This window comes from Dermacentor albipictus, chromosome 2, assembly GCF_038994185.2.
Source record: "Dermacentor albipictus isolate Rhodes 1998 colony chromosome 2, USDA_Dalb.pri_finalv2, whole genome shotgun sequence".
Lineage (NCBI taxonomy): Eukaryota > Metazoa > Arthropoda > Arachnida > Ixodida > Ixodidae > Dermacentor > Dermacentor albipictus.
The window spans coordinates 187,849,660-187,877,523 of record NC_091822.1 but is presented as its reverse complement, the minus strand read 5'-3'; the positions used below and the strand labels follow the sequence as shown (position 1 = coordinate 187,877,523).

General features: G+C 45.9%; 2 protein-coding genes across 2 annotated transcripts in view; one reads left to right on the top strand and one right to left on the bottom strand.

Moving 5' to 3' along the window:
* Positions 1-27,864, bottom strand: part of LOC139056373 (uncharacterized) — a 360,115-nt gene that overhangs the window by 63,618 nt on the left and 268,633 nt on the right. The gene's annotated exons all lie outside the window — the stretch shown is intronic.
* Positions 102-27,712, top strand: LOC135919884 (solute carrier organic anion transporter family member 4A1-like). The gene is made up of 13 exons (XM_065453881.2): positions 102-197; positions 1,763-2,089; positions 2,471-2,746; positions 9,877-9,979; positions 12,202-12,301; positions 15,217-15,338; positions 18,074-18,514; positions 20,594-20,683; positions 21,543-21,741; positions 22,779-22,935; positions 24,429-24,699; positions 26,112-26,314; positions 27,422-27,712. Exons 2-13 carry the CDS (start codon positions 1,781-1,783, stop codon positions 27,632-27,634), a joined length of 2,484 nt encoding a protein of 827 aa, XP_065309953.1. The 5' UTR covers positions 102-197; positions 1,763-1,780; the 3' UTR covers positions 27,635-27,712.

The window sequence follows — 27,864 nt, the reverse complement described above, 5'->3', positions numbered from 1 at the left end:
GAATAAAGCCACGGTACCTAGCCGGGTAATCGTTTCGCGTCCGTTAAAAAATTAAGAAGAGAAAAATGAAATAACCGACGAAGAAGAAACACGACGATTGCGCGTGCTGCACGTGAAGTCTTCAGCGCGGACACGTACAAGGTCGCATCATCCGCCGTCATCGTTCTCCGCCACTCTTTACAAGATTCTACGCTGACGTGAGCAAACCTTGGCGGTGATTTCTGCCTTTCAAACTGCATTAACTACCATGTGTCACGGTCTGATTCTGTTGCTATTTGGAAACAATGTAAACGTTCGGTTTTGCGAAGCTGTCCCTGCGATTGACGCGAGAGTAAGAATTAGGCCACTATGGTTTTGAACACGATCTTGACAAAGAAGCTCCACGGCAAGCTAAGCTACATCTTAAGTTGGTGCAGACGGAGGGGTCTGCCGAATTATGATGTTAAATCGAAGTTTTCTTTGCTTCCTCTTCCCGTTTTGTGGTGGCTTCCTGCTGTCTTGCACGATGATCCTTGAAGGGTCCGTGTTGAACCATATCCACATTGGCGGTGATGGTTGCCTGGAGGGCTCGGTTCAGCGCAGTGGTGTAGAATGCGTGGCATGCTGGCTGAACTTGGGGAGCGTCTATGTCGAGAATGAACACCATGTGCGATCAACGTGTCGCATCCCTCCCCCCCTCCCCCCCCCCAAAAAAAAGGAAGCGTAAGGCGGAGCGACGTCGATATGCAGCGAAGCATGGCTTTGAATAGAAGTGCCCACTTCGGGGTACATTTTCCAAGCAAGGTGGCGTCGATAGGCAGTGAATGGCATAGAGAGAGGCAGAGAGCCAGTAGTGAAACCTGACAATGTCGGTTTACGAGTGCGAACCAGTACTCTGAGAAACACTTCGTTGCGAAAGACTTTGCTTCGATTTGTATAGTGTGCGATAGACCCTGGTTTTAGTCAGACGTGTCTGCTGTGTTGGAAGCGCCAGAAGCTTACGTTGAAAATGCGTTAAAAGTCATCTTGTGTCCATACATTTTCGTGTCAATACTTTCCTTTGGTGCCTCATCTGCTTCTAAGGTAACTATTGTCTGACTACTTTTTATACTATAATAAGTTTTGTGTTTTCGCAGGGCAATTTACTAGCGCTAGCATGTCTTTCATTTACTCTTTTGTGTTATTGAGTGCCTCTTGGATAGGTTTCGCATTTTCCGGCTTGCCGCATTTTGACACGTCACTGGATTTTACCTAGTTTCTTTGTTTTCCTTTACAATGCTGACTGCGCCACATGTTTACTCATTTCTTTCTTTTTTTTTGCAAAGACCAAGAAAAGCTGGGCTTAATCTTATTCGTGCAGCGCGTAGGACCCCTTATTTATTAAAAAAAATTTTTTTTGAGACGCCTTTCCTTGCATGAATTTACATGAGTTGAGCTAGTCGAAATAAAACCGAGTAGTTCAATCACGTTTTGTAAGATGGAGCCTATTGAAGCAAAACGAGTAACAAAACGGGGATTGGTGACGGTCACTGGGAAATAAATGCCTCCGTGCTTTAGTGGACGCTGAAATGGGGATGAAACAAGCCAGACAGGCACATTTTTTTACCAGCACACAATCTCGACGATGAAGTGGGTTTCATTTGAGCTTTCTTTCTAAGAGCGCAGGTCGACGTGTGCTCATCCTTTGCCTCCGAGACGCACAGCGCGCACGCTGCCCGATCTCGCAGGCCGTGGATCGCGCATAGCTTTAATGCAGCGTGCTCGCTTTGACACGCGTCCGCAGGGCTCCTCCCAGACGACCATGTGGTCCGGAGAGAACCAAGGCTCGGACTTTTCCGTCTCCTCCTTCGGCATATCGGTGCCGCAGCTGGTCAAGGGTGCGTCGCAGCTGCTGCCGCAGGATCAGCCCGGCTCCGGCAGCGACCACGACGTGCACTGTGGCCTGCTCGGCTTCTACCCGGCCTTCCTGCAGAGCTACCGCACGCCCCGGTGCTACCTCGTCTTCCTCTGCGTGCTCGGCATGACGCAGGGCTTCGTCGTCAACGGCCTGGTCTCCGTGGTGACGCCCACCATCGAGAAGCGCTTCCAGCTGCTCGGAGTCGAAGCCGGGGCAAGTCTGCGGGCTATCGGTTCCAGATTCTGCGGTAGACTCGTGCGTCGTACCGCGTGCGATAAATTGATGTCCAAAGCGTATATATCTTTGCTAAATGCGTTTACGTAAGACGTCAAAAAGAATTGATGTGTGCAATTTTGTCGTTCTGCTATGCGCAAGTTATCAGTACACAATTTTTATTGGAGGGTCGTTATGAGGCATTTGCTTGCACTGCTGTCATTGTATATGTATTGGGTCGAAGGCCTGTAAGCAACGCTGTACGTTTCACCTTCGGCTCCCGTCCGTCTCACCATGGAAATAAACATCCGCTCCTTGGTCTCTGCAAAGCGCGCGTGCTGCGACCGTCTCCTGACAGCCTGGTCTGTCGCAAAACCGCAGATGATCCAGAGCATGTTCAACGTGGCGTCGTGCGTCATGATAACGCCCGTGAGCTACCACGGGGGCATCGGTCACAAGCCGCTCATAATGGGCATCGGCGCGCTGGTCATGTCCGCCGGCTCGATGGTGTTCGCCTCGCCGCACTTCCTGGCGCCGCAGTACATGGTGCTGGACAGCGGCGCCGCCGACGTGTGCCCGCAGCGAGGCCCCGGGCAGTGCGGCTCCTCGGCGTCGTCCGGTGCCACCAACGCCAACGCCTTCAAGTACTTCTTCATGGTACGTGTGCCCCTTCGTGCGTCGTTCAGCTGCCGGGGAAATACACTTTGCACCGTTTATGTTTAGCAATACATTTAATAATGAAGCTAGAAATGACAGCCGCGTAGCATAACCAGGTGAAACCTGGATATACCTCTCAATCAATCAATCAATCAATCAATCAATCAATCAATCAATCAATCAATCAATCAATCAATCAATCAATCAATCAATCAATCAATCAATCAATCAATCAATCAATCAATCAATCAATCAGCGGCACAAATAAATGTCTTAACAGAGTGACTTCGGTACACTAGGACTTTCCACGGATAATTTGCTGTATCCCGAACAAAGTTCAAATAAATAAAAAACTATTCTTCTGCTGCCAAGTCCAATTTTGTTCTGTACGCCATCAAACAATTAGTCTTTTATCTAACATGACGCCGTGAAAGCAACGGCGCTTTCTCAAGATTCGACGTAACCGGGACAGCTCATTCCGTTCGGCTCTAATGAAATCGTTCGTTGAGTGTACAAGATGTCTTACTTGTTCACCCATGGTTCACCTGTGCTGCTGTTTCTAAGATACCCCTTCGCGTTCCCCAGATATGTGTAACTCGAGGTATCACCAGCTATATTTACATGTGCAAGCATCGAGACGTAAATGGCGGAAGCTGATTGTAGAAAGAAGGTAGCTTATGTACGCGGGGGTGGGCCAGTATGAAAGGGAACGCCATATTTGTGGTAAGACTCTAAGTTTACTTGTTTCCGCTAACATAAAAATAGTTCCATCGTCTGGATTTGTCAACATGTGAACTACATGGGAAACAGCAATGATTAGGATTCTCACTTACACATTTGCAGGAATCGCACTCGAAAGATAGATGAATTGTTTCCTTTTATGTTGGTGCAGAGTATACATGTTTCATACCTTTGCATAATGCCACCTGCAGACTGCGGGCATTAAGTGTTGTTTCCACCAATGCTCTAGCCGCTTCGCCTATAGCAGCTTGCATAGTCAGTAAGATAACTGGTCACATTCAATTGGCCAATAAAAAACTAATTGAATTAAAGTGAACGTTACTGAGTAAATAATCATTAAATTACAATATACCAAAAATGTTATTGATCACAAGTAATTAATTACACGTAAATTTGTTACGTACACGTTTGGCACATATACACGCGCGCACACACTAACACCCAAGAAAGTGGGTACATGGGACGACAGACTGGAGCTCGATGGGGCGCACGCATCATATGTAGGTTGTGGGTTTGGCTCTTACCGAAGCAGAGTTCTCCATTTTCCCGCGTTCATTTCCGTTTTCGTTATGTCTACATTTCAGTGAAAAAGATAAATTTTCCTATACATTCATTGACTTCGTTGTCTGTTCGCTTCATACGAGGGAGTATCAGAAAGTCTTTGTCCCCCCCTGCTTTTCTTTTTCTTGCCACATTACGGCTGTAAATGCAAAGTCAGCATATCCATTCCAGCGGCGGACCTTTCTTGGACCGTCCCGGTCTTATTTGCCGGTAGCTCCGCTGCACGGCGCTGCTGTCAGTTGAAGATGTGGTTGGATTTTGTGGCGAATGGACGTGTTTTTCGGGGCTCCGTGGCGGCGACGAAATCATAAGTTTTTGTGAACGCTTTGAGCTTGCTTCTGTTTTTTATTTGCTGGTTTTTTGCTTTTAAATAGTAATTGGGTAGTTTTCTTTTTCTTTCCTTTTTTTGTCTCTCGCATTTCGGGTGCGCGGGTGTGCTTCGTGAACATTTGTTTTGCAGGATGGTTAGAGCGTCCTTTCGTGCCACGTGCTCCAACACGTGCAGCTGCGTGGGACATTGAGTGTTTGTAGTCTTTAAATGGTAGCTTGGAAGTGGCAAGACAAATAGCTATTAGTGGTTTTACTGTGCGTGTTTTGGTAGAAAAGTGCGAGCATGGCCGCGTGGTTGAGCGCGTACGAGAGTGTGTCATACCTTCGCTCTCCGCAGCACTGATTGTTTTTGAAACAGTGGTGAGAGTTGCTTTGCGGCATTTTGAGGATTTGGATCCTGTGCGTATCGGTTTTTGCTAAAAGGCACGTGCTCTGCATTGATATAGTAATATAGTATTTGCATCAGTAGTAGCATTATTACAGTATTATAGTATTTGCAAGATGCCATGCAATACATGGCGAGAAAGCCGGTAAAGCAGGCAGTACGCGGGGGGTCCCTCAAGGCAGATGAGGAGACGGATGAGAATGGAGAGTGTGTCGAACCAACGGGCACACAATGTGATGTCGATACTAGGCTGCAGAAAATGGAGGCTTTCCAAGAAGAACTTCTCAAAGAGGTGCAAGAGCTCAAAAATGAGCTAAACAGGGAGCGTGATGCACGGAAGGTAGTTGAAAAGAGACTTGAAGCCGCCGAGGAAAAGCTGAACAGGACCACCATTGTGACCGAGAATGTGCGTGACAATGAAACGCAGATCCCCGACGCGACAGGCGAGGGAGGGTCAGCGAAATACGTGGAACGCATGCAGGGTGGCGACTCGCTGGCGTCTAAAACCTGTCTGGGTGCTCAAAAGCAATTGTGGAGAGGGTGAAAGGCGACAAAAGAGTGGCGGTAGGGACATTTCCAGGGCGGACACTGGGTTCTGTCATGGAACAAGCAAAAGAAAAGCTCGCGGAAAATGCCCACGTGCGCAACCTTGTCATAGTAGCAGGTGGGCTAAATGACGTCCTAAACAGGGAAGGGCCAGGACTAGGTCAGCACTTGGCGAAGGGGGTGGACGACTTGCGCGAGCTATCCCCTCAGGTGCAGATCGTGGTGTGCACGGTGCCGGAGGTGTCTGTGCGTGACAGTCACGTACAAAGAGCCGTAGTGGCTGCTAATGAGGCAATATAGAAAATGAGCCGAGAGAAAGGCTTCGAGGTTGTCGAAGTAAACAGGGAAGTGAGAACTTGTGGTGGTTTAAACGAGGCGGGATCCACTTAAATTACAGGCTAGCACGAGAAATGGGCTGGCTACTTGGTGGGCGCGCTGTTGCTTTTTTAGGGGTCCCGCGGGCGCTCAGGAGGTCAGAGTAGATAGTAATGAAGAAGGTTCCCTAGGGGAACATCAGAAGAGCATCGCCGTCGATAACAGAAAAAGGAGGAAAGCAAGAAAAAAGAGCTCACCATGCAACAGGCTACATAAACATGCAGGGTGGCAGAAGAAAGGAAAAGTGGGCAGAGATTGAGGAGCAGTTACATCGAGAAAAAATAGGGATGTATGCGGTTACAGAAACGCACCTTAGAGACTCAGAAGAGCCGCCAGTTATTGAGAATTATGTTTGGGAAGGGTGCAACAGAACTAAGTCGGAAAGAAAGGGAGGAGGAGTCGGAACGCTCATCCATCAGGGAGCCAAATGAAAAAGAGTAAATTCACAATGTCAAGAGCATCTTCGGTTATCAGGTACAATGAGTGGGAAAGAAACTTGGCTGGGCGTTACGTATTTGCGGACCAGAAAAAATTGCACAGAGAAGAATAAAGAGTTAGTGGAATGCATAAGCGCTGATATTGAGGGTTTCGGGAATGGTGCTGCAATTGTCCTGTAGGTGACATGAATGCCCACACACACGATTTAGATGGCTATACCGACAATAACGGGAAGTCAATGCTAGACCTTTGTGAACAACATAACCTCGTGATCGTGAATACAGGGCCTAAGTGTGAAGGACAGATCACGTGGGAAGTGGGAAACCGGCAATCGACCATTGATGACAGAAGGAATTCATTATAAGCTGAGAGAAATGGTCATCGATGAGAAAGGGTTTAGCAGCATAGGGAGTGACCATAAATGCATCATTTTGAAAATGGGATACGTAGTTTGGAAAGAGAGAAAGGAGACCAAAATGGCCAGTCCAAATGTGAACGCTGAACAAATAGCAAGTACAGTCACTAGAGTTGAGGAAGAACTTGGCAAATGGCCAAGTAAACAGTGGGAATATGGTGAGCTTCTAGTGTAATAACGACAGAAACACGAAAAGAGAAACATCATGTTCGTTGGAAAGGAAAACAAAGAAACCGAAAAGCTGGTGGAAGAAGTAGATACGAGAAGCGATCGCAGAACGATAGAAAGCATCTCGAGAGCACAGGTAGGCAAAGAAGGCACAGTTGCCACAGGATGAAGTAACCAGTAAATGGTAAATATACCGGGATAAAAAGTCTGTTGTTCAAATACTGGTGCAAGCAAAATTAAAAGGTGAAAGTGAACGTTGGTTGTCAGAAATACGTGACAAAATAAGGCCGCACCTAGAATATTTTGGAATCACATAAAATTATTAGGCCGGAAGTCAACAACAATGCAACAACATAGCCTAGACGAAGATTAAAACAGACTGGAAGGAGAAGCGGCAATAAATTACATCCGAAAAGTAACAGCCGAATCTTTCCAAGGCAATGACGAGGTTGTATTTGAAGACAAAAAGAGCATGAAAGAGACCCAAGTGAAAAAGGAACTGGTGCTGACAAATTTAAACTTAAAGAAAGCGGAAGAAAAAATTCCTAAGCGCACAGCCACAGGGCTACACGAGGTTCCCGTTAGGCTGATAAATGAACTAGGACTAAAAAATAAGGAAGCTCTGGCGAAAGCAGTAGAAAAAACTTTAAAAGATAGACGAATACCAGACAGTTGGCGACAAGGTAGAATGAATTTAATTTATAAAGGTAAGGGGGAGAAAGACAGAATTCACTCGTATAGACCGTTGACCACTACATCGGTAATATACAGGCTAGCCATGCAGGCAATCAAATTAAAGCTTCAAGCATGGGCAGAGAATAATGGCATTTTGGGAGAGCTTCAGAATGGCTTCAGAATAGGTAGGCGTTTGGATGATAACTTGTTTGTTCTTACTCAGTGTATTCAAATATCGAAAGCACAAAGCAGACCGTTGTATGTGGCCTTTTTAGACATTACAGGAGCCTACGACAACGTAGACCGCAACATTTTGTGGGATATTCTGGAAGGGGAAGGCTTAGGTAACGATTGTCTACAGCGTTTGAGAGAGATTTACGTCGAAAATACCGTTTGCGTTGAATGGGAAGAGATGAGGAGCGAAGAGAAAGTTCATATCAACAAGGGACTGAGGCAGGGGTGCCCTTTATCCCCGCTGCTGTTTATGATGTACATGGTGAGGATGGAGAGGGGGCTAGAAGGAAGTAATATCGGGTTTAATATCTCATACAAACAGGCGAGTACAGTAATAGAGCAGCATCTACCAGGTTTATTTTATGCGGACGACATTGTGTTGCTAGCTAATAAGCAAAGTGATTTGTAACGTCTGGCTAATATCTGTGGACAGGAAGGCAACAATATAGGTTTGAAATTTAGTGTTAGAAAATCAGGTGTTATGGTATTCAATGAAAACAATGAACAGACAGTGGAGATACAGGGCCAAGCAACACCTCGGGTAACAGAAAATAAATACCTTGGTAATATGGATAAACGAAGGCAATGGATATATGGAAACAAAGGAAAAAACCATAACAGTAAAGGCGAAGAGAAATCCAGCCATAATGAAGCACAGAGTGCTATGCGGATGCAATAGGTACGAGGTCCTCCGAGGTATGTGGAAAGGTGTAACGGTTCCAGGACTTACTTTTGGAAATGCGGTTGTTTGCTTTAAATCAGGGGTACAGTCAGGACTCGGCGGGAACCAAAGGTCAGTGGGTCGCCTCGCATTGGGCGCTCACGGGAAGACTATAAATGAAGCTGTGCAGGGTGATATGGGTTGGACTAGTTTTGAAGTGAGGGAAGCTCGCAGTAAAATTGAGTATGAAGAACGGCTGAGGAATATAGAAGAAAGTAAATGGGCGGGGAGAGTGTTAAGGTATCTTCTGTACAGGAAAAACATTGATTCACAGTGGAGGAAAAGAACTATGAAATTTACCAGCAAGTATGTGGCCTGTAGGGTGGGCAACACAGCAACAAAAACGGTCAAGCGGGAAGTCAGAGAGGCTGAATTAATCTCATGGGTGGCGGCAATGGAAAAGAAACCTGCCGTGAGTAACTACTTAAGAGGAAGAAAACGAAATCAGGAAAGAAACCATTTATGATAACTCAAAGGGAAGCTCATTACTTTTCGAATCGAGATCGGGATGCCTTAGAACACGCACCTATAAAGCCAGATATAAGAAGGAAGAAGAAGCATGTGCTTGCTGCGGTAAAGCTAGGGAAACGACGGAGCATGTTTCATTAGAATGTGAAGACCTCTACCCAGCGGTCGATTTAGGCACCACTGGCCTCCTTGAAGCCCTTGGGTTCAGCGGGAGCAGTGGTAAAGCAAACATGTCCGCAATAGACATTAGTTAGAGGCGATTGGAGGATTGGTGGAAGAAAAGTAGGGAAACGACAAAAGACGAAGGTGTATACAAGTACAGTTCGCAATAGGGATCAGAAAATTTGGGCGTGGCAGTTCAGTGTTTTTTTCTTTTTTCATTGTTTAACCTTGGTAGGGTATTAGACAGTGTAGTAAGAAGAGCTCGGTGGCGCAACCCAGCACCCCGTTCAAAAGGGGACGCTCATAACATCCATCCATCCATCCGATGGCAGTTGGGCTTCACAGGTCCACGGCGTACAAGCAACGAAGTGTGATTCGTTTTCTATAGATCAAGGCACGAACATTCATCGAAATCCACAAGGAAATGCAGCCCACGTAGGGGAAAGGTGTCTCGCTTTGATAAGCGTGAGGTGGTGGTGTTGCGAGTTGGCAAAAGGCCGTGGGGACTTGCATGACAATGAGCGTTCGGGGAGGCCTCGTGCGTACGAATTCTACCACAAGGGCATCTCAAATTTAGTGCTGCGATGAGACAAATATGTGAACCGGTGTGGGGACTATGTGGAAAAATAGTGTAAGGTACGTGCAATAATACGTTATTTGGAATTACCTGTATGGACCTTACTTTGGCTAATAAAAAAATAGGGATAGGGATTCTGATTCGCCCTTGTTTATTGTGCTTACTAACGAAGTCGAGGAACTTCGATCGCTTGTTTGCTCTCACTCAAAAGGAAGAGTTGTTTGAAAAATGCCAAGAGCAGCGAAACAGATGCTTCGAGAAAAAAGCGTTGATATGTCTCTAACACAAGATGCCGTTGTGCATGTGACGTAATTTTTCTCTCTTTATCACGCAGGTGGGACATGCGCTGCATGGCGTCGGCTCGTCACCCTTCTTCACCCTCGGCGTGGCTTACTTGGACCAAAACACGCCATCGGCCAGCGCATCTATCTACATGGGTAACTATACCTTGGCTACAAACCAATGCAAGCTTACTAAGTGCCTTATAGCTCTCATTCAGATTGACGTCAATCGATGTGCAACGATGTGAAACGCTGTGGCGCTGTCATTACACGTTGGGCCAGTTTATTGAACTCAGCTTGTGACCGCGAACGACGCAGCAGAACGGAGGCTGACAAAAGGAGCATGCGCAAAAAGCGCTAATGCTAAAAACTGAGGGGTTTTATTTCGAACGGAGAAATTATAGCGCCGATAGCCTACACGATTGAAACACGAGCTCTTTGTCAGATAAGAAAGGGGTGAGCATGGCGCAGAATAACAGCTGACAAGCAATTCTACTTGACAAGAACAGACAATACGTGCTTTGTCGTTGTGCCAATGTTCATTCGCTGTTTTTCTGCGATGTTTCTCGTCACGAGCCATGCTGTCATTAGGCAACCACCAAACCGATTTCAAAAAAAACTCAAGTTCTAGTGGCACTTAGCAACAGATGCCGAATCCGGAAATGCTTTAATTCGTAAGGGTTCTTTGCGATTCCCTAGTCCCGTTCGCTAATTATATGTCCAGTATCAGGAATAGCCGGAATGCTCTCTTACGAACAAATCTCTCGTAACAACGGTCTTTCTGAATACGTTCCCGGGTGTATTGTCTGGTTCCTCAATCGCTTACGAAGTAGATTGGTAAATAACAGAGGAAGAAAAGAATAAAGTTTAAAACTCGCATTCCGTAACGAAAACATGTAACACGCAACTCTATTGGGTACCTCTAGTCATGACGAAAACATTTGTGAGACCTAATGGTGATACTGGCAAAATTCAAACGAGCTCTAAATTCAAGTACTTGTTCAGAACGATTTAAACACTCCATGTAAAGAAGTGCGCACATCTGGTATTTCCTTCTTGTTGTTATGCGCGTATATTTGGCTAGTTTTTTTTCTTTTTTTGCTGCGGAGTCACAGAATTTCAAGTTACAGAATTTCAAACATGATTCTTCACTGTTTGTGTCTTTCTAAAATTTTCGCCATCTTTTGCAAAGGTAGTGAAAATATATGCAGAAAATATAGATGAGGCTGCTTTCTGCTTAAAATGTTTAAGCGTTTTGCATGTTTGAGCGCTGGAGCTTCCGCTTGAGCTTACCAACGAAGACAAACAGATAGCTCTATTTTGGCGGGTGAGCTCATGACACCAGTCCTATAGTGTATGCAATAAATACGTATTTATGAGAGTACACTTTAGGGTCATAATTTGTCTAGGCATGACAGCAAATTACACTCGAGGAAAGGTACTCCTTTCCTTATAACATGCGCCTAACACCAGCACAGTATTTATGACTTCTCGGGTGTCTTTGTCACAAACAAAAACCATTCGGCTGCAAAAATTTCAGTGGTCATGTGACAGAACACGGTAGTAACGGCGGCTTCACACATCCATTGCAAGATGTTGGTGAATAGCAAGTCACATTTAAAGCACAGCTTTCGGTGTTTCTGCTGCCATGGATGTTATGTGCAACATTCAATATACCACAAGATGTATAAGCAAGCACCGGTATATGCTACAACTACCATTGGAGAATCACTTATTCGTGAGTAGGGTCAATCCTATGCACCTTACACGTCATGATGCTTTTAATATGCAAGTGTTAGTGAAAGGTCTACTTAATGTTACTGGCTGCGCAAGTACTTTTGTCAAGGCACGTGATTTACGACGCATGCGCACAATAACCGCTAAACGACGGCGGCGGGAGACCCGCCCGAAAGGACTGCCACTCCACATTTGATTTCTTAATAACTTGTGGCTGGCGCAGCATGGCCTTAGTCGCTTTTGCGCCATTAAACCCGAATTAACTAACTAACGTTGCACGAGATGTTCAAAATCTGCGTACCTGGAGGCCGCTGCAACTCTGTGCAATGCCTGTCACGTGTTTCCTGTAGAGTGATCAACATCAGTGCATAAGACATCTTCAGCTATAACACTTCATGTTTCGTTATGTGTGCCACAGGTCTTGGACTATCTCTTTGTTTATACATAGTTCTGCATCACGAGTCAACTCAATAAAAAATTAAAGTTCATGCATATTCAAGCGAGAACCTTACTCAGTGGCGCCTCCAGCAGAGATTGTAGGTAGCTAGAATGATGGTGCTTATTTTTAATTTTCACGTGAACGCGCAGAGACAATAATATAAGAGGCTGCCGAAACACGAGACTGAAATACTGTCTTGCAGGTATTTTTTATGCCACATCAGTCCTGGGTCCCGCCATGGGCTTCGTCCTAGGCGGGTACTTCCTTTCAATGTACACGGACATAACAGCCGATTACTCAAAGTGAGTACATTCGTATTTTCTTGGCCACCTTTCGAGTACTAAGCTGAAATAAATTTGGGGAGAATATGTACATGCGAAGAATCCCTGGAAAGTATCCGACCATGCTCCTGGTTTGTGCGTTGTCCTAATCTCCTCCAAAGTAGGCCCCTACTATTTGCACACAACGAGTCCCACTGTCTTTCTACTTCTTGAAATGGTCCTGGAACAGCTCCTCGGGAAGTGTTGTAGAGCAACAACCGCGTTGCACTATAGTGATGTCGGGTGTGAAAGTATGTTCTCTTCAGGGCGCCTTTCAATTTTCAGAAACAGCCAAAAGCCCCGTTAGGCCATGTGTGGAGAGTAAGGAGCTTGTCGAACCAAGTGTCTAATGCCAAAATTCTGAATCGCATGAGCCGCGTGAGCAGCGGTGTTGTCGATTGCGATTTTCCAGGTGCCATAATCTTAGGCACAAACTTTGGAGGCACCCACTGCGTATGCAAATTTGTTTAGAAGGGTACTCACAGCAATTTTTTGTTCGTGTGCATTAGGGGCCTCTAACGGAAAGCTATTTCAATCTGCTTTTATTCCGAACTCCCGACGTAAAAGTTACGTAACTTCCGACGCAAGCATCGGGCGGTGACCCGCAGTGTTTTTTGAACGAACCACTCAAACGCTCTTCTCGTTTATACATCACTTTTGTTTGCTTTAAAAACTAGTAGCATTGCCTATATTTACGGGTTTTTCTTATCGAATCGGCTGACAAAAGCGAGGAGCACGCAGCAATGCCGAAAGTTTCGGTCGGGCTCAGCAAGAACAGTGAAAGTAGATAACCGGAAGAGGAGAACGTTGCTGGCGTCTGCGATTGGCCCGCTTCCCCTTGCTTAGCTTGCGGTGGCTTATCGAAAATCGTGGTTGCGTGCTACCCAAAAAGGTTAAAAATGCTGCTAAACCAGATCCTCAGCGAAGAAGATTCGGCAGAGCAATGTTGTAAACATGCCGAAAGGGCTTGGCAACGTTATATACTGCCATGCGAAAATGTTTATTATAATCAAATAAAGTCATTGTCCTCGGCAGCTTCAAGTATCCAGTGTGCGAATGATCGGTAGGCAGACAACTTCTATTCCTTTCGGAACGGGGCAGTCTCCGGCCATTCCGAAAAACGATTAGTTTTGTTCGGCATACTAATGCATATTTAATGTGACGTGGCGAGTTTTCGCTGTTTTCTGACGTCGCGTGACAGACAGCCGAAATGGGTACAGCCCGAAATCTTTTGACCGATAGCGGAGGGCTAATGGCAAAAAAAGGTATTTGGAAGTAATTATTTTTATTTTGTTCAGCCTAATCACGCATAATCAGTGTGTATACGTCATATTAGATGGGGAGTTTTCGTGGTTGTTGTGACGCTGCGGGACAGACAAGCGAAGCGGGGGGTGGGGCGAAAAATGTGACCAATCATGGAGAGCTGATTGTAGAATTGAAGTACAAACAGTCAGGAATAGCTTTACGTTATAGTGCACCAGCTGAGGAATTTCTATGACATATAGCCGACGATCTCTCGTTATTACGGTTCGCATATAATAAAAGATTACATTATTATGCCTGGCTAAAGGGCTCTTGAAGCGTGGCTCCCAGTCGACACATGTCTGGCTTTCCTTAAAGTGCTTGCGCGACATTTCTATCTGCCTAATGCCTACAGCATCATATCCAAATTCTGTTGGATATTCTGAAATTATTCTGATTGGCTACCGCGATGCTTCTGCCAGAAATTTATACAGTAACTTCGTTCAATTCGCTTCGTCATTTTCACCCGCTTGGAATCACGCCGTGACCAGACGACAGTAATCCTGCACAATAGCAGACGCAAGTGAAGGCGGCGTCACCTACTTGCTAAACATATCACGGAACATTATTTTACGACAAAGTGAGTGGCCGGCTTGCACGTTGCAGTTTTCCCTAAATTAAAGAAGCTCGGATATCTTTCAGACAAAAGTTGTAGGATTACGTGCAAACCCAAAGATGCAAGTCCTGAGCTTCCCTATAGTATTGTTTATGTCGTTGCTCCTAATACTTTTTAGTCACGCATAGTTTTAGGCTATGTATATAAGTTCTACAATTGTCGTAGAGAAATATTAAATTCGGATGTTTAGAAGACGGATGTTTGCAGCAAATTCTGCAATGCCGTTGTTTTTTACGCACCAGAACGACAAGGCAATGCATGCAGTTCATTTTCGACGGTGCGAGAAAGACGGCTCTCCGACAAAGTGGGCGACAGGGCCTACTGCTGATCTATTCAAGCCCCAACTTCCTCTCGTTCTTTGATCTTGCATAGATGTACAGGACAATTCCGGTCGAGGTGCCATGGACGACGTCCGCGAGTCAACAAATTGTGCTACATTACACGATATAAAGTAACATGCAGTAACACGTAATCAATGACTCGCCATCTACATTTTTAGCCTACTCGCATCGTCGGTAAAGCTGCCCTCTGCGCCTTACACGACAACATGGCTGTACATGCGTTTGTAGAAACCAACCAGACGTGCTCTATTAACGAACTCCTAGCGAGACACAAAACAGGAGTGACCATACAGATATATATTCAAAGAGTTACGAAAGTTGTTGCTTAATTGTCAGCAGTTAACAGCAAAACATACCTGCCCTTCCTGCTAAATACATCGGGTTCTCGAGATGGCCAGATGCATCAATTTGGGAAAATTGCTGTTTCTCCAAATGCTAGCCCCGTACTGCATGCTTCTAATATGTAACGGACATCGACAGTGTGACAGTATATGCATTCTCGAGGTGAGCGTCGTGGCCTCGACAGCAGTTGTCTAGTCAACTCTTGCCGAGACACTTCGTATAAATGTACAACTTGAGACATTCATTCTCTGTGCCGGAGTTGAGTTCAAGATGTAATAACCCATTTTTCCTTTCAGGCTGGGCATGGACTCTTCGAGTAACAACTGGGTGGGCGCTTGGTGGCTTGGTTTCTTCGGCGCCTCCATTGCCGCTTTCTTCACTGCCTTTCCCATGGCCAGCTTCCCAAAGGCGTTACCGAGTACGCAGAAGCCAATTTTCAAACCAACACATTAACTGTGGTTGGCTACACCCCTCAACGCATACCCAACGAGAAGCCACGCTGAAAAGATGACTAGATAGATCTGCACCAAAATCATTGCAGTTGTCACTTCGAGCTTTGCTAACGGCTTACTGTTTCCATTATCTGAGTTCATAATTCCACATCCACGTGGGATAGCATAACTGACAACTAGACAGTACCTGGATATTTGTACGGGTGTAGTTTAGTAATAATCGCGTATTTGTGCACCTGTAGAAATGAGATCTGGCTATTTCATCATCATCATCAGCCTGGTTACACCCACTGCAGGGCAAAGGCCTCTCCCATACTTCTCCAACTACCCCGGTCATGTACTAATTGTGGCCATGTTGTCCCTGCAAACTTCTTAATCTCATCCGCCCACCTAACTTTCTGCCGCCCCCTGCTACGCTTCCCTTCCCTTGGAATCCAGTCGTCCGTAACCCTTAATGACCATCGGTTATCTTCCCTCCTCATTACATGTCCGGCCCATGCCCATTTATTTTCCTTCATTTCAACTAAGACGTCATTTACCCGCGTTTGTTCCCTCGCCCAATCTGCTCTTTTCTTATCCCTTAATGTTACACCCATCATTCTTCTTTCCATAGCTCGTTGCGTCGTCTTCAATTTAAGTAGAACCCTATTCGTAAGCCTCCAGGTTTCTGCCCCGTACGTGAGTACTGGTAAGACACAGCTGTTATAAACTTTTCTCTTGAGGGATAATGGCATGATCTGAGAATGCTTGCCAAACGCACCCCAACCCATTCTTATTCTTCTGATTATTTCAGTCTCATGATCTGGATCCGCAGTCACTACCTGTCCTAAGTAGATGTATTCCCTTTCCACTTCCAGTGGCTCACTACCTATTGTAAACTGCTGTTCCCCTCCGAGACTGTTAAACATTACTTTAGTTTTCTGCAGATTAATTTTTAGACCCACCCTTCGGCTTTGCCTCTCGAGGTCAGTGAGCATGCATTGCAGTTGGTCCCCTGAGTTACTAAGCAAGGCACTATCATCAGCGAATCGCAAGTTACTAAGGTATTCTCCATTAACTCTTATCCACAATTCTTCCAAATGCAGGTCTCTGAATACCTCCTGTAAACACGCCGTGAATAGCATTGGAGAGATCATATCTCCTTGCCTGACGCCTTTCTTTATGGGGATTTTGTTGCTTTCTTTATGGAGGACTACGGTGGCTGTGGAGCCGTAGATATCTTTCAGTATATTTACATACGGCTCGTCTACACCCTGATTCCGAAATGCCTCCATGACTGCTGAGGTTTCGACCTAATCGAACGCTTTCTCGTAATCAATGAAAGCTATATATAAAGGCTGGTTATATTCCGCACATTTTTATATCACCTGATAATAACCAACCTTTATATATAGCTTTCATTGATTACGAGAAAGCGTTTGATTCAGTCGAAACCTTAGCAGTCATGGAGGCATTGCGGAATCAGGGTGTAGACGAGCCAAATGTAAAAATACGCCAGGCAAAAATATTTATATATTTATATAATAAATATTTAATATTTAAACATTTTTGCCAGGCAAAAAAGAAAACACTTTGGCGTCCTTAATTCGTCCACTATTGAAAGCACAGTAGCTAGAGTAACATTCCCAACACAAATGTTATCGTGGTAAAATTCTAATGGAAGAGAAAAATTCAGGTCAGTGCATTGAAATTGAAACACTGATACCAATGTGGGCAATCCGAAATTTCATGACATAACGCTGTCGTTTGAGAAAAATGACAAATACATCATTCCTTTTACGAAGCTATTGACGAAGCTAATATATTTTCACCCGCCGTGGTTGCTCAGTGGCTATGGGGTTAGGCTGCTGAGCACGAGGTCGCGGGATCGAATCCCGGCCACGGCGGCCGCATTTCGATGGGGGCGAAATGCGAAAACACCCGTGTACTTAGATTTAGGTACACGTTAAAGAACCCCAGGTGGTCAAAATTTCTGGAGTCCCCCACTAAGTGGTTTTGGCACGTAATATCCCATATATTATTATTATTATATTTTCGGTTCATAATACACACGGAGCAGCGCAATACGACAGGGCCCCAGAATAAGAAAGACGCGTACACAGCGCTAACTTTCAACTAGATGCTTTATTTGATCGCACGTATTTTTACAATGTTCAGTTCAGTTATGTTTGTTTTAGTGCCATTACGTTATCTTTTATTTCACTTTTACAATTTGTCGCTAATACTGTATAACGCTGCACGTTTCATTCTGTTATTTTCTTTGTTTGCATGTTGTCACCCACTCCCCTCTGCAATGCCTGGGCGATTGAGGGTATCGAAAATCAATGAATAAGATACATAAATGACAGCAGGTCGATAATAAAATCAAGAAGACAAACATAAACAATAGTACCGAACCCACACCTGTCATACTGTACTATACTATATTATACTATACTGTACTGTACTATACTGTACTATACTATACTATACTATAATATACTATATATTTAAGTTTATCCCCTTGGTTTTATTATGTCATTGTATAAATAACACGTGCGTTGCGTTTGCTAATGATAAGACAGCCTTGGCAATTTGTACCTAAGTAGTTCAGTAATTGAGTAGACTTGCGCACAAACGGGGACGTTCATCATCGGACATTAAGTGGACTTGTAAAGGGCGCGGAATGCTCATCGTCAACTTCCCCATTTAATCTTCGCAGCGGCCATAGAACGGGCGAAAGATCTGTCGAGGCTGCAAAAGGAGAAGCGGATGCTGTCCCTGAAGCAAGCGCCGAGCGCAGCCAATGTGCAAGCTGCGCCGGACGCCCTGGCTGCACCGGGTTCGCAGGCAGCGCCAGATTCCCAGGCTGCTGCTACGCCGGCCTCCCAAACTCAGTCAGATTGGCAGGTTACTCCGGGCACACAGGTTACCCCGGGCGCCCAGGTTACTCCGGGCGCGCAAGCTACGCCGGCTCCTAAAGGCGCGGCGACCGCACAGGGAGCACCAAACCCCGGCGCCGCCACGAGTGCACCGCCCGATATGCAGATCGTGACGGAGGTGACCACCGGGGCCGAGCAGAAGAGGAGTTTCGCAAACCACCTCAAGAGGCTCCTATGCAACCCGACCTTCGTCTGTCTCACGCTCGCTGCGTGCGCTGAAAGTGAGTTCTGGCTATCAGTATAGTCTCATCTTTAGAAGGACTCGCTGTTGCGCTAGTTGATCTTGCATTCTAAATATATGGTGACTCAGCGCAAAGCGGTGGACAAATGCGCACCACATTGCGCTAAGTTAATGTAGACAGAAAACAGTCTCAACATTCAGCCTTCCTAGCAGTATTAATTCTATTTTTCTGTCCCTTCATAGCACTTTATGTCCACAACACACCTCACTGTATCCATGGTCTTACTATTAATACATATGCGCTATAGGCAGTTGACAGTCAATAATCTTACGCTTATTTAAAGCCATATTACATCGGACAACACTAACCAATCATTGCTGATTACACAAATTTAGTGCTTGCGCTTTTAGGCCATTCCTGGCCCTTGCACCACAAAAGTCCACATCGTTATCAACATTCAACATTGGGAATTGTTAAAAATGCAACAAAGCTTAAATGTTGGCCTAGCTTTCGAGGCTATTAGATGAGGCTACGCGTGAAAACGTCAATTGAGAAAGTATACATAGGTTCTATAAGGCATCAATTGTTGTTGCAGACGTATGAATCGCCTTCGAGGCTGTGTTTGAAATCACTGTGTGAAGTCCTTTGAGGGCATATGTAATGTACTTAATATCGTATTATGCATGTTGTTCTACGTATTAAAGCTTTATTTCGGGCTAGTTGGATCATTAAGGCAAAAAAGTTGCAGAAATCATGGTCGGATGACAATAAGAGCATGTTAACACTTCAGCATTACGATGCATTACGGCACAATTTACAAGTGTTTGTATATTCGCTGTGACAAGATCTACGCCATTTAGGGTTATTAGCGCGATAGCGTTAAAGACTCCGTGTCTCAGAAATTCAGGCGTCGGCGTCGGACGTCGCGTCGGCAAAAATGATTTCGCAGCAAATTTTGAACCACGCATACCCAACCACTCTTCTGCCACCAAAGTTGCTCATACTTTGTCTTTCATTCTTTGCAAAGTTATTCCTTGGAATGTTGAGAACGGCAGTCCACAAACAAATGTAACTGAACACACACACACACACAAACACAAACACAAACACACACACACACACACACAAACACACACGTACACACACACACACACGCACACACACACACACAAACACACACGTACACACACACACACACATACACACACACACAGACACACACACACACACATACACACACACACACACACAGACACACACACACACACACACACACACACACACACACACACACACACACACACACACACACACACACACCGACAGCGCATATCGTTTAGTATGTTAGCTATTATCAGACTGAAATATTAAAAGCGCGAAACAATAACAGGAGATCGACCCACGCAAGAGGCCGCGTTTCTGCCAGAAAGCTTGCCTTCATGCATAGCGTTCGCTGCAGCTGCCGGGAAGCATGAAAAACAGTCGGTATTTGAATGCTATTGCCTTGCACTCTTTAAGGTGAAGCTTGAGCATCCTCCAAATTTTCAAGGGCTCCATAGATAACTGACTTTTTATGACAGCGCGTTATGCACTTGGTCTGCTGAAGTGTAGGAATATATATCTTCTCATACTTTTAAGCTCTTCGTAGCGTACGTACCACCTACAAATATAACTTCGTCTCTTCCTTGCGATGGGGATTTATTTACATGACGATAGCAGGTCTTTAATTTTTGTGTGATACAACCTCTGACGTGGGCTAAATAAATCCCTTTTATGAACCGGGAGAGTAATGTAACAAAGTAACTTTTTTTTACAGCTCATGCAATCGTTTCTGTAGTGCTATCACAGTGTACCATGGTATGAGAAATCATTCTTGAGGAGTCCGCTAGAAATTACCTCTAGCCACAAGCGTACACGAACAGCCAGAGTTGTCCAGCTATTAAAACGAGGATCGTGGAACAGCGGCTGCAAAGCTGCAAAGGGTTTAAATACGAAGCATGAGTAGACTGCACTTGGATTTTGACGAATAATCGCGCTTGTAACATATAACCCTTGGGGGTGCCGCTTGCTTGAAGCTTACCTTTTTAATTTCTGATGAGTTCTCGTTTCGATATGCAGCGTTGATCGCATCAGGACTCACCGGATTCGCAACGAAGATCTTCATCTCCATGTTTGGAATCTCATCTAGCCGGGCTTCCAGCCTTCTAGGTGGGCTGCACCACGCGGAAATTTGCTGTCATAGCACGAAGTTGTTCTTCGAATGCGGAACTGCCGGTTCGCAATCGTTATTGGTGCTTGTGCATATGGATCGCAATCTATTACGGAACGTGTTTATTGATGTGAATTTGGTCCGCTTCTGGGCGTGTGTGTACGATTGATTCGCACCGCCAAAGCGGCACACAGAATCCAAATGCCAGGCCAATATCTTTTGTAATTGCTTCAGAGCGGCAGTGCATTGTTAGCTACGGATATCTCTTAATTTTGCCATTAACTCGCAGTATTAGGTCAACATAACAACTCTGTGAGCAATACTTTTTCGATTCTAAATGAGTGACACCTGTACTTCCATCGGCAAAGCAAGCACTTTTCTCTTTCTTCATTAAAACTTCTTGCTTCCGCCAGCATTTTTTGTCGCCTCTTACTTGTACTGTTTTAGTGATTTGTAGTAAACCTTCCGGTATAATGGTATGCTTTGCGTGTATATATGTATATAAATTTTGCATTGAGGAACAAATATAATTGAAAACATACAGTCAGTGTGATTGTACTGTTGCCACTGTGAGGAATGAAGGTAAAGCATTGACGACTACTCAGTTTGGTAGATAAGCATTTTGGCTGCGTTTGTACCTATGTTCACAACATTTGATTGCCTTCGTATGTATGTTTGTCTCATTCTAATAAAAATATAGTTCGCAATGCATGGAGATTCCGCGCCGTAGATTCTCTTGGCAACACTTAAGTGAATAAAGTAATTGTAGAACTTTTGACGTTATCACCATGCTTTATCTGTTCCGCACGGCAAACTGCACTGCGTCTAACTCGATCGCATTGCGCATGCGCACTGCAGGCATTGTATCAGTGCCGAGTGCTTGCGGTGGAACTCTGCTGGGAGGCTACGTCATAACGAAGCTGAACGTCAAGTCGTCCACGATCGTGCGTTACTGCGTCGTGCTGTCATTCATACCGTGGTTCACGCTCTTTGTCTTCATGCACTCCTGCCCCAGCAATCACAGAGCACTTTTCAACCTCACCACCCATGGTGACGAGTACGAATCTGTTGATAATTTGGAGCGATTGAAATCATACTCTATGCTAACATTTCCTGGTTGTTTTCGGTCATTCTTGCATGTGGCGCGTCGCTAATTAAGGATGTTTTCGAGACTCCTATTCGCTTGAATGGTCTGTGGGCATCCTGGAGAAAATTCATTCATTCATTCATTCATTCATTCATTCATTCATTCATTCATTCATTCATTCATTCATTCATTCATTCATTCATTCATTCAGTGTGGCCAGATTTCTTTATGATAGAGTTCATACAAAGTGCACTTGTGAAAGCCCCATACGACTTACAGACAGAAACACCTATAAACTGAAATTATACAAAATGCTGCATGAATAACACACATTCGAAACATAATGCTATGTTTAGTACTGCAGCACCTGTGCAACCACGATTTTCTTTAAGTTTATAGACGCGTTGAAGAATAGAAGAAAGGAATAAAGAACGCCTAAACGCAATGCAAAATAATTTACACTACCTGAAGCCCTTTGTGCAGTGCTAAAATACGTTAATATGGGCCAATTAAATTCTAATGTAGAATAATAGAGGACCTGGGGTCTGACTGGTTTAAAATAATTTTGCTTACCGACTGTATAGCCGGTAGAGAACAACATAAAAAAAGAAGAAAAAAATCTTATTATGAGCCTAAATTTGCTGCTTGACTATAATCCAGGCACTGCGGCACTGACACTACCACATGTTTAAATGGTTTACATGAAGAAAAATACCAGTGAGAATTCAAACAGTTTAATCTCATAAAATAGAGCGAACATTATATAGACATAATTGAATCAATGGAAATTAAAAATCCGGTTCAAATTCCGGTGCGAATTCCGGTTAATGCAAGAGAACGAAGGATTTCGTCGAGTCTCCGAGCAAGAATGTGATTTCAAGTTGGTGTATTCGGCTACCACGCATAAAGGAGGATAAATAACCAGGCATAAAGGAGGATTGCTTCATGAAAATGAAGTAACCGATGCCGTGGCTACAGGGTGATGTGCATGACTATGGTGCACGCAGCCGGAAGCTGACTTTACGTGACCTCGAGCACGGCTGCAATGCGTACTGCAACTGCTCGGGCGTCGGTTACGACCCGGTGTGCGGGAGCGACAACTTCACCTACTACTCGCCCTGCATCGCCGGGTGCGGCAACGTGAGGAACTTCAAGAGGACTAAGGTGCGAATCCCTTAACTGGAACAACGCTGGTGGCCGAGGAAAGGCCGCTTCACGTGTTGGGAATTCTCTGCTATTTAGGACGCGGCGGCCGCAGAGACCGCTTTCGCGCGGTAGCTGCGACCACCGTAGCTGCGACGAAGCTGCGGAGTTCGGACTCGTTGGACATTTTCGCAGTGGCGCTGCGTGTTGTCAACGGTAGCGTGGCAGCAAAGTGTGATGCACGTGTTGACGTGACGGGGGGTAGTAAACACTCGCTGATAGCAGAGTGGCGGTCGCTGCGTCGGTAGACGCCCGAAAGCGAAGCGTGTGAAGCAAACCTCATGGAGCAAAATAAGTGTTTACCTCTCTCCCTCTCTCGCGGCAGCGGCGTGACGCCTCTCGTCCGAGAGTTTCGCAACGCAGAATCGTACCCTCTGAACGAGAATTTGTGGGCATGTTGCGTAAATGCTGAACGTTGCATAAGTACGAGTGCTAGGTATACGTGACTCTTTCAGCTAAACTGCCTGGTCGTTCACGCCCAAATTTCGCAAAAGTTTGGCGCTTCGCACTGGGTTCGGTTTAACAACCAAGTCTGCGGACGTTACTTGCACGTTGCGCTAGTGAAACACTGCACTGTGCTACGAGAGCGCAGTATAGCTATTGAGCGAATCGGCATATACAATAAAGTAAGTCGAGTAACTATTAAGCTCTGCGGGGAGAGGTTTCTCTACGAAGTACATTGTAAGGGCAGCAGGAAGGGGAATTAGCAAAATTGTACAGTTGTTTAATGTACTGTTCCTAGACCACGTCTCCATTCATTCTTGAAATAGATCATTTCGGCCGCGCACTTTAATAATAATAATATATGGGGTTTTACGTGCCAAAACCACTTTCTGATTATGAGGCACGCCGTAGTGCGGGACTACGGAAATTTTGACCACCTGGGGTTCTTTAACGTGCACCTAAATCTAAGTACACCGGTGTTTTCGCATTTCGCCCCCATCGAAATGCGGCCGCCGTGGCCGGGATTCGATCCCGCGACCTCTTGCTCAGCAGCCTAACACCATAACCACTGAGCAACCACGGCGGGTGGCCGCGCACTTTGTATACCTGTCTCGCCGAATATGGTCACCAGTTCCCGTATTTACAAAAAACATTCTTACGCTAAAACTGTTCGTAAGAGCAGATGCTAGCCAACCATGATGTCGGACGGATTATTAGCGAAATTTGCTGGCCAATGGCAGATGACGCTCAATCACGAAAGAAAAGCTTTGCGAATTCGGCACTGAACGCGAGTGCAAAAGGAGGCGGTGAAGAAAGCAAGCCGGCAGCACGAGGCGTTGCCACGTGGTCTCTCTCGTATATAGCAACGAGTACAATAATGCTGTTCAGCTTCGGTGAGTGATTTGACATGTACTACCAGGTTATGCAGCATGACACAGGCCTCACTTAAACCATGTTTTACTGGATACCGGATTTTATGAAGATCTTATAAGCATTGCGCTTGCGTGCAGCTGTACACCCAGTGCTCGTGTGTGAATGGTCCGACGCTGTTCATGGCCGCTGAGGAAAAGAGCAACGAGACTGGCAATTATTACATGGCCAGGCGTGACCCGTGTACCGCCAAATGCCGCCTCATCTTTGTCTACGCTGTCGCCATATTTGTCGCGCTCTTCTTCACGTTCCTGCTCATCGTGCCCGCCCTTACGGCGCTGCTACGCTCGCTCGACGAAGACATCAAGTCCACCGGCATCGGCGTCAATTACGTCGCCATTAGACTCTTGGGTACGCAGGCACGCTCTCTATCCGCATTCGTCTGGGCTACACGATGTATTGGGTGCCTAAACAATTGGCCATTGCCCACGATTGCAATGTGGTAATGAGTACTACGCTAAAAAGTACAGATTAGTCATCCGATGTCGCAAGATAAGCGCAAGTAAAATCTCATCGATGGCGAAATGAACGGATTAAAGTACGAAAGAAGAATCGCTGCAAGAAGTTGATGCACCTTTAGTAAAACTAAACAGTCATGTTCAACTTACAGAATGCTGTGTACTTTTCCAAGTTTGACTAAATTTTACTTCTGTGGAGACTTGAAAGCAGTTTTAAATGAGGACGGAAACCGAATAAAGCTTGTGGGGGTCACTTAGTTACAAGGTGAGGGTGCCTACGGCAGATGGTCGTGACCGAAGTAGCAGCTTGTTTTGCGCAGGGCAAGCGCTATTTGCCGGAAAGATTGAGCTAGACGAAAGTCAGCTAGACAAAAGTAAAACGACATTAGTGGGCATTTATATAGCATGGTGGTGCACTGCGCGGGGAAGGAGGTGAAGCTTACGGCGAATTCGGCAAATCGCACCGGGGTGCCCTGGGGCGACGATGATGGGATGAAATGGTGCATTGAGACGCCCCGTTGCGTACCGGTGCGATTTCCTGAAGTCGCCATTAGAGAGGCACGAGCATATGGCTCTGAAAAAACAGGCAACAAAATCGTACAACAGGCGGATACTTCTATAGGCACAGACACAAACGTATACCACTATAGGTGGCGACACGAATGCATAAGAGCAATAGTTTCTTTGCATGAGCACTCTTCACGCTCATGCAGACTGCTTTCTTTATGCACGAACTAGAAAGTGGCCAAATATGGTAAGGGAACTGTTTCATTCGGTTTCTCAGGCGATTAACTAAACAACGAAAAAAAAAAACTCACCACGGTTGAAGCTGCATCACACCATGTCGCAAGATTTATGATGCCTGCAGCTCTTTCGAAAGGGAAGCTTCGGAAGTAAAATAATAAAAAATAACACACCCTGAAAGATTCTTGTGCGTCAAGAAGTTGTCTTCGTGAGCCTTTTCACCTTTGGTAGCATTCTCACATGATAGCTAATGTTCTATATCGCGACTTCGAAGGCGCTTCGTTCTCTTTCATGTGAATTACTTCTAGCAATATGCGAGGCCTGTGCATATAGTACGCTTGCTTAGAGCACGTAAGCGGCACAGTGCGCATCAAAGAAGCCAGCCAGGCTTTTAGGTAGAGTAGTGCCAATGTTTTCAAGCACTGGAACTCCTACGTATGCGCAGCTGCGTTCACCCACAATTAATTTTAGCTTAAACTTACTTAACCGCGGTACGAAGTCTCATTCTGCACGAGCTCTATAGATACCGAGTCGAATGCACGCTTCCACCCTCTTCGACAGGCACCATCCCGGGCCCGATAGTGTTCGGTTACCTGATCGACCGCAGCTGTTTTCTGTGGCAAGGCACCTGTGGTGGTGGCTCGGGTGCCTGTGCCGTCTACGAGAACTCGGCCATGGGCATGAACCTGTTCCGCATCATGTTGAGCGTCAAGTCGGCGTCCATAGTGTGCTTCTTCTGCGCCTCACTTAGCAGCAAGACGGAGGTACGCTCAATCATCTCTAAAACCCCGTAGAGAATGCGAAGTACAGGTAAACATTCTGCATCATGCCAAGACCTTCGATACCACGCATGGGCTGCCCGGTCTTTCAGTATAATATGCATGTTTTAACGCGATAGCGTTAAGGAGCTCATGTCGCAGAAAAGCCGGTGTCGTCGGCGTCGGTGTCGGTGTCGGCGTCGCCGGCGTTGGCCGTGAGCGATAAATCCCAGCAGGCCCTTCATGAATAAAAAACAGCTTGCAAGATGGGCTGGGTGGGAATCGAACCAGGGTCTCCGGAGTGTGAGACGGAGGCGCTACCACTGAGCCACGAGTTTTTTTTTTCTTTATTGCAACTGAGCCACGAGTTCCATGCTTCAAAGCGGTACAAACGCGCCTCTAGTGAATGCGGTGTTGCCTTAGAAACGAGCTCTTCTAAGGCTCAGGCGTTCGTCGCTTGCTCAGGCGCATATTTCGTTGCCGCGCCGAACGCTGCGTTGCTCGACGCTCACCGCGTCCCATGCGGGGCGCGTAGTCGCTGCGCCGAAGCCCATTGTCTCACATCCCTTGGCGGGTCGACGGGAACGCTGTCGCGTTCCACTCTTGAAGGCGAAGCTTAAGCGTCCTACGGTTTTTATACCTTTCCTAGTTGCCTCGAAACTTGCACTACGTATCAAATGAAATGGAATTCATCCACACAGTTAGCCAGGCCACTCGATCGAGGGAGGGAAGAAAGCTGAGTGGCGTAAATGTGGCCGTCGCTACATTCATTCTGCTTAGCAGCATGTCGGCGTCCTGGCCCGGTCGCTGAATATTTTTTTTTGTCCCTCGCACCCAGCGCACGTTCGCTTTTGTTGGTGGCTATCGCGAGCGACTCGTGGTGGTACCGCTGCAGGCTATTGTGCTTTCATCAGTTAACCACATTGGACACTTTTCATCGCGCGCATAGCGACGTCGAAGAACCATGTCAGTGCGCTCGTGGAGTCGCCAGGCCGAGGAAATGTCGCGAAAGTGCATTTCATCTCGCTGCACTTGCTCGAGCATCTTTCTAGTGCTGTATGAAATTGCCATTTTACTTCAAGTGTTCACTCGAAACGGGGCGAATATTTACAGAGCATCTCGTCAACCGTGGTGGCAGTGACACCTTCAGGTGAAAGGCCCGAGGATGACGCGCCCTTCATTCAGCAAGGATCCGACGGTAGTCTCAAAGCTGACACCGTCGCAAAGGAGGAAGAGAGGGGAGAAGCTGGCGACAAGTTGGAAGTGGCGTGCGACGAACAGAGGGAGGAAGAAGCCAGCAAGGACAATCCCGTCTCAAAGGGCTGAACCTTCAGTAAAGAAAGCAACGAAAAAAGAAAGAGCAATTTGGATATGCAGTAAAGAGGCATGATGTCCCTCAGTTGGGCCGACATTTGCGTAGCCGGATTTCTCTTATTTGTCTGAACGATCGAGTCAAAGAACAAAAGACGAGTGGGGAAAAGTGCGCGTTGTTGCTGCAGGCGAGGTAGAGCAAACTGCAAGACTGGTTCCTTATTCGCAGAAAGTTATGCAATAAC

What these genes read in the sequence shown, in the direction of transcription:
- LOC135919884 (XM_065453881.2), top strand. Translation starts at nt 1,781, where the DNA reads ATGTGGTCCGGAGAGAACCAAGGCTCGGACTTTTCCGTCTCCTCCTTC. An exon ending in CCTTCAAGTACTTCTTCATG is followed by an intron (nt 2,747 to 9,876) that starts GTACGTGTGCCC and finishes TTTATCACGCAG; the next exon opens with GTGGGACATGCGCTGCATGG. An exon ending in CGTCGCCATTAGACTCTTGG is followed by an intron (nt 24,700 to 26,111) that starts GTACGCAGGCAC and finishes CCTCTTCGACAG; the next exon opens with GCACCATCCCGGGCCCGATA.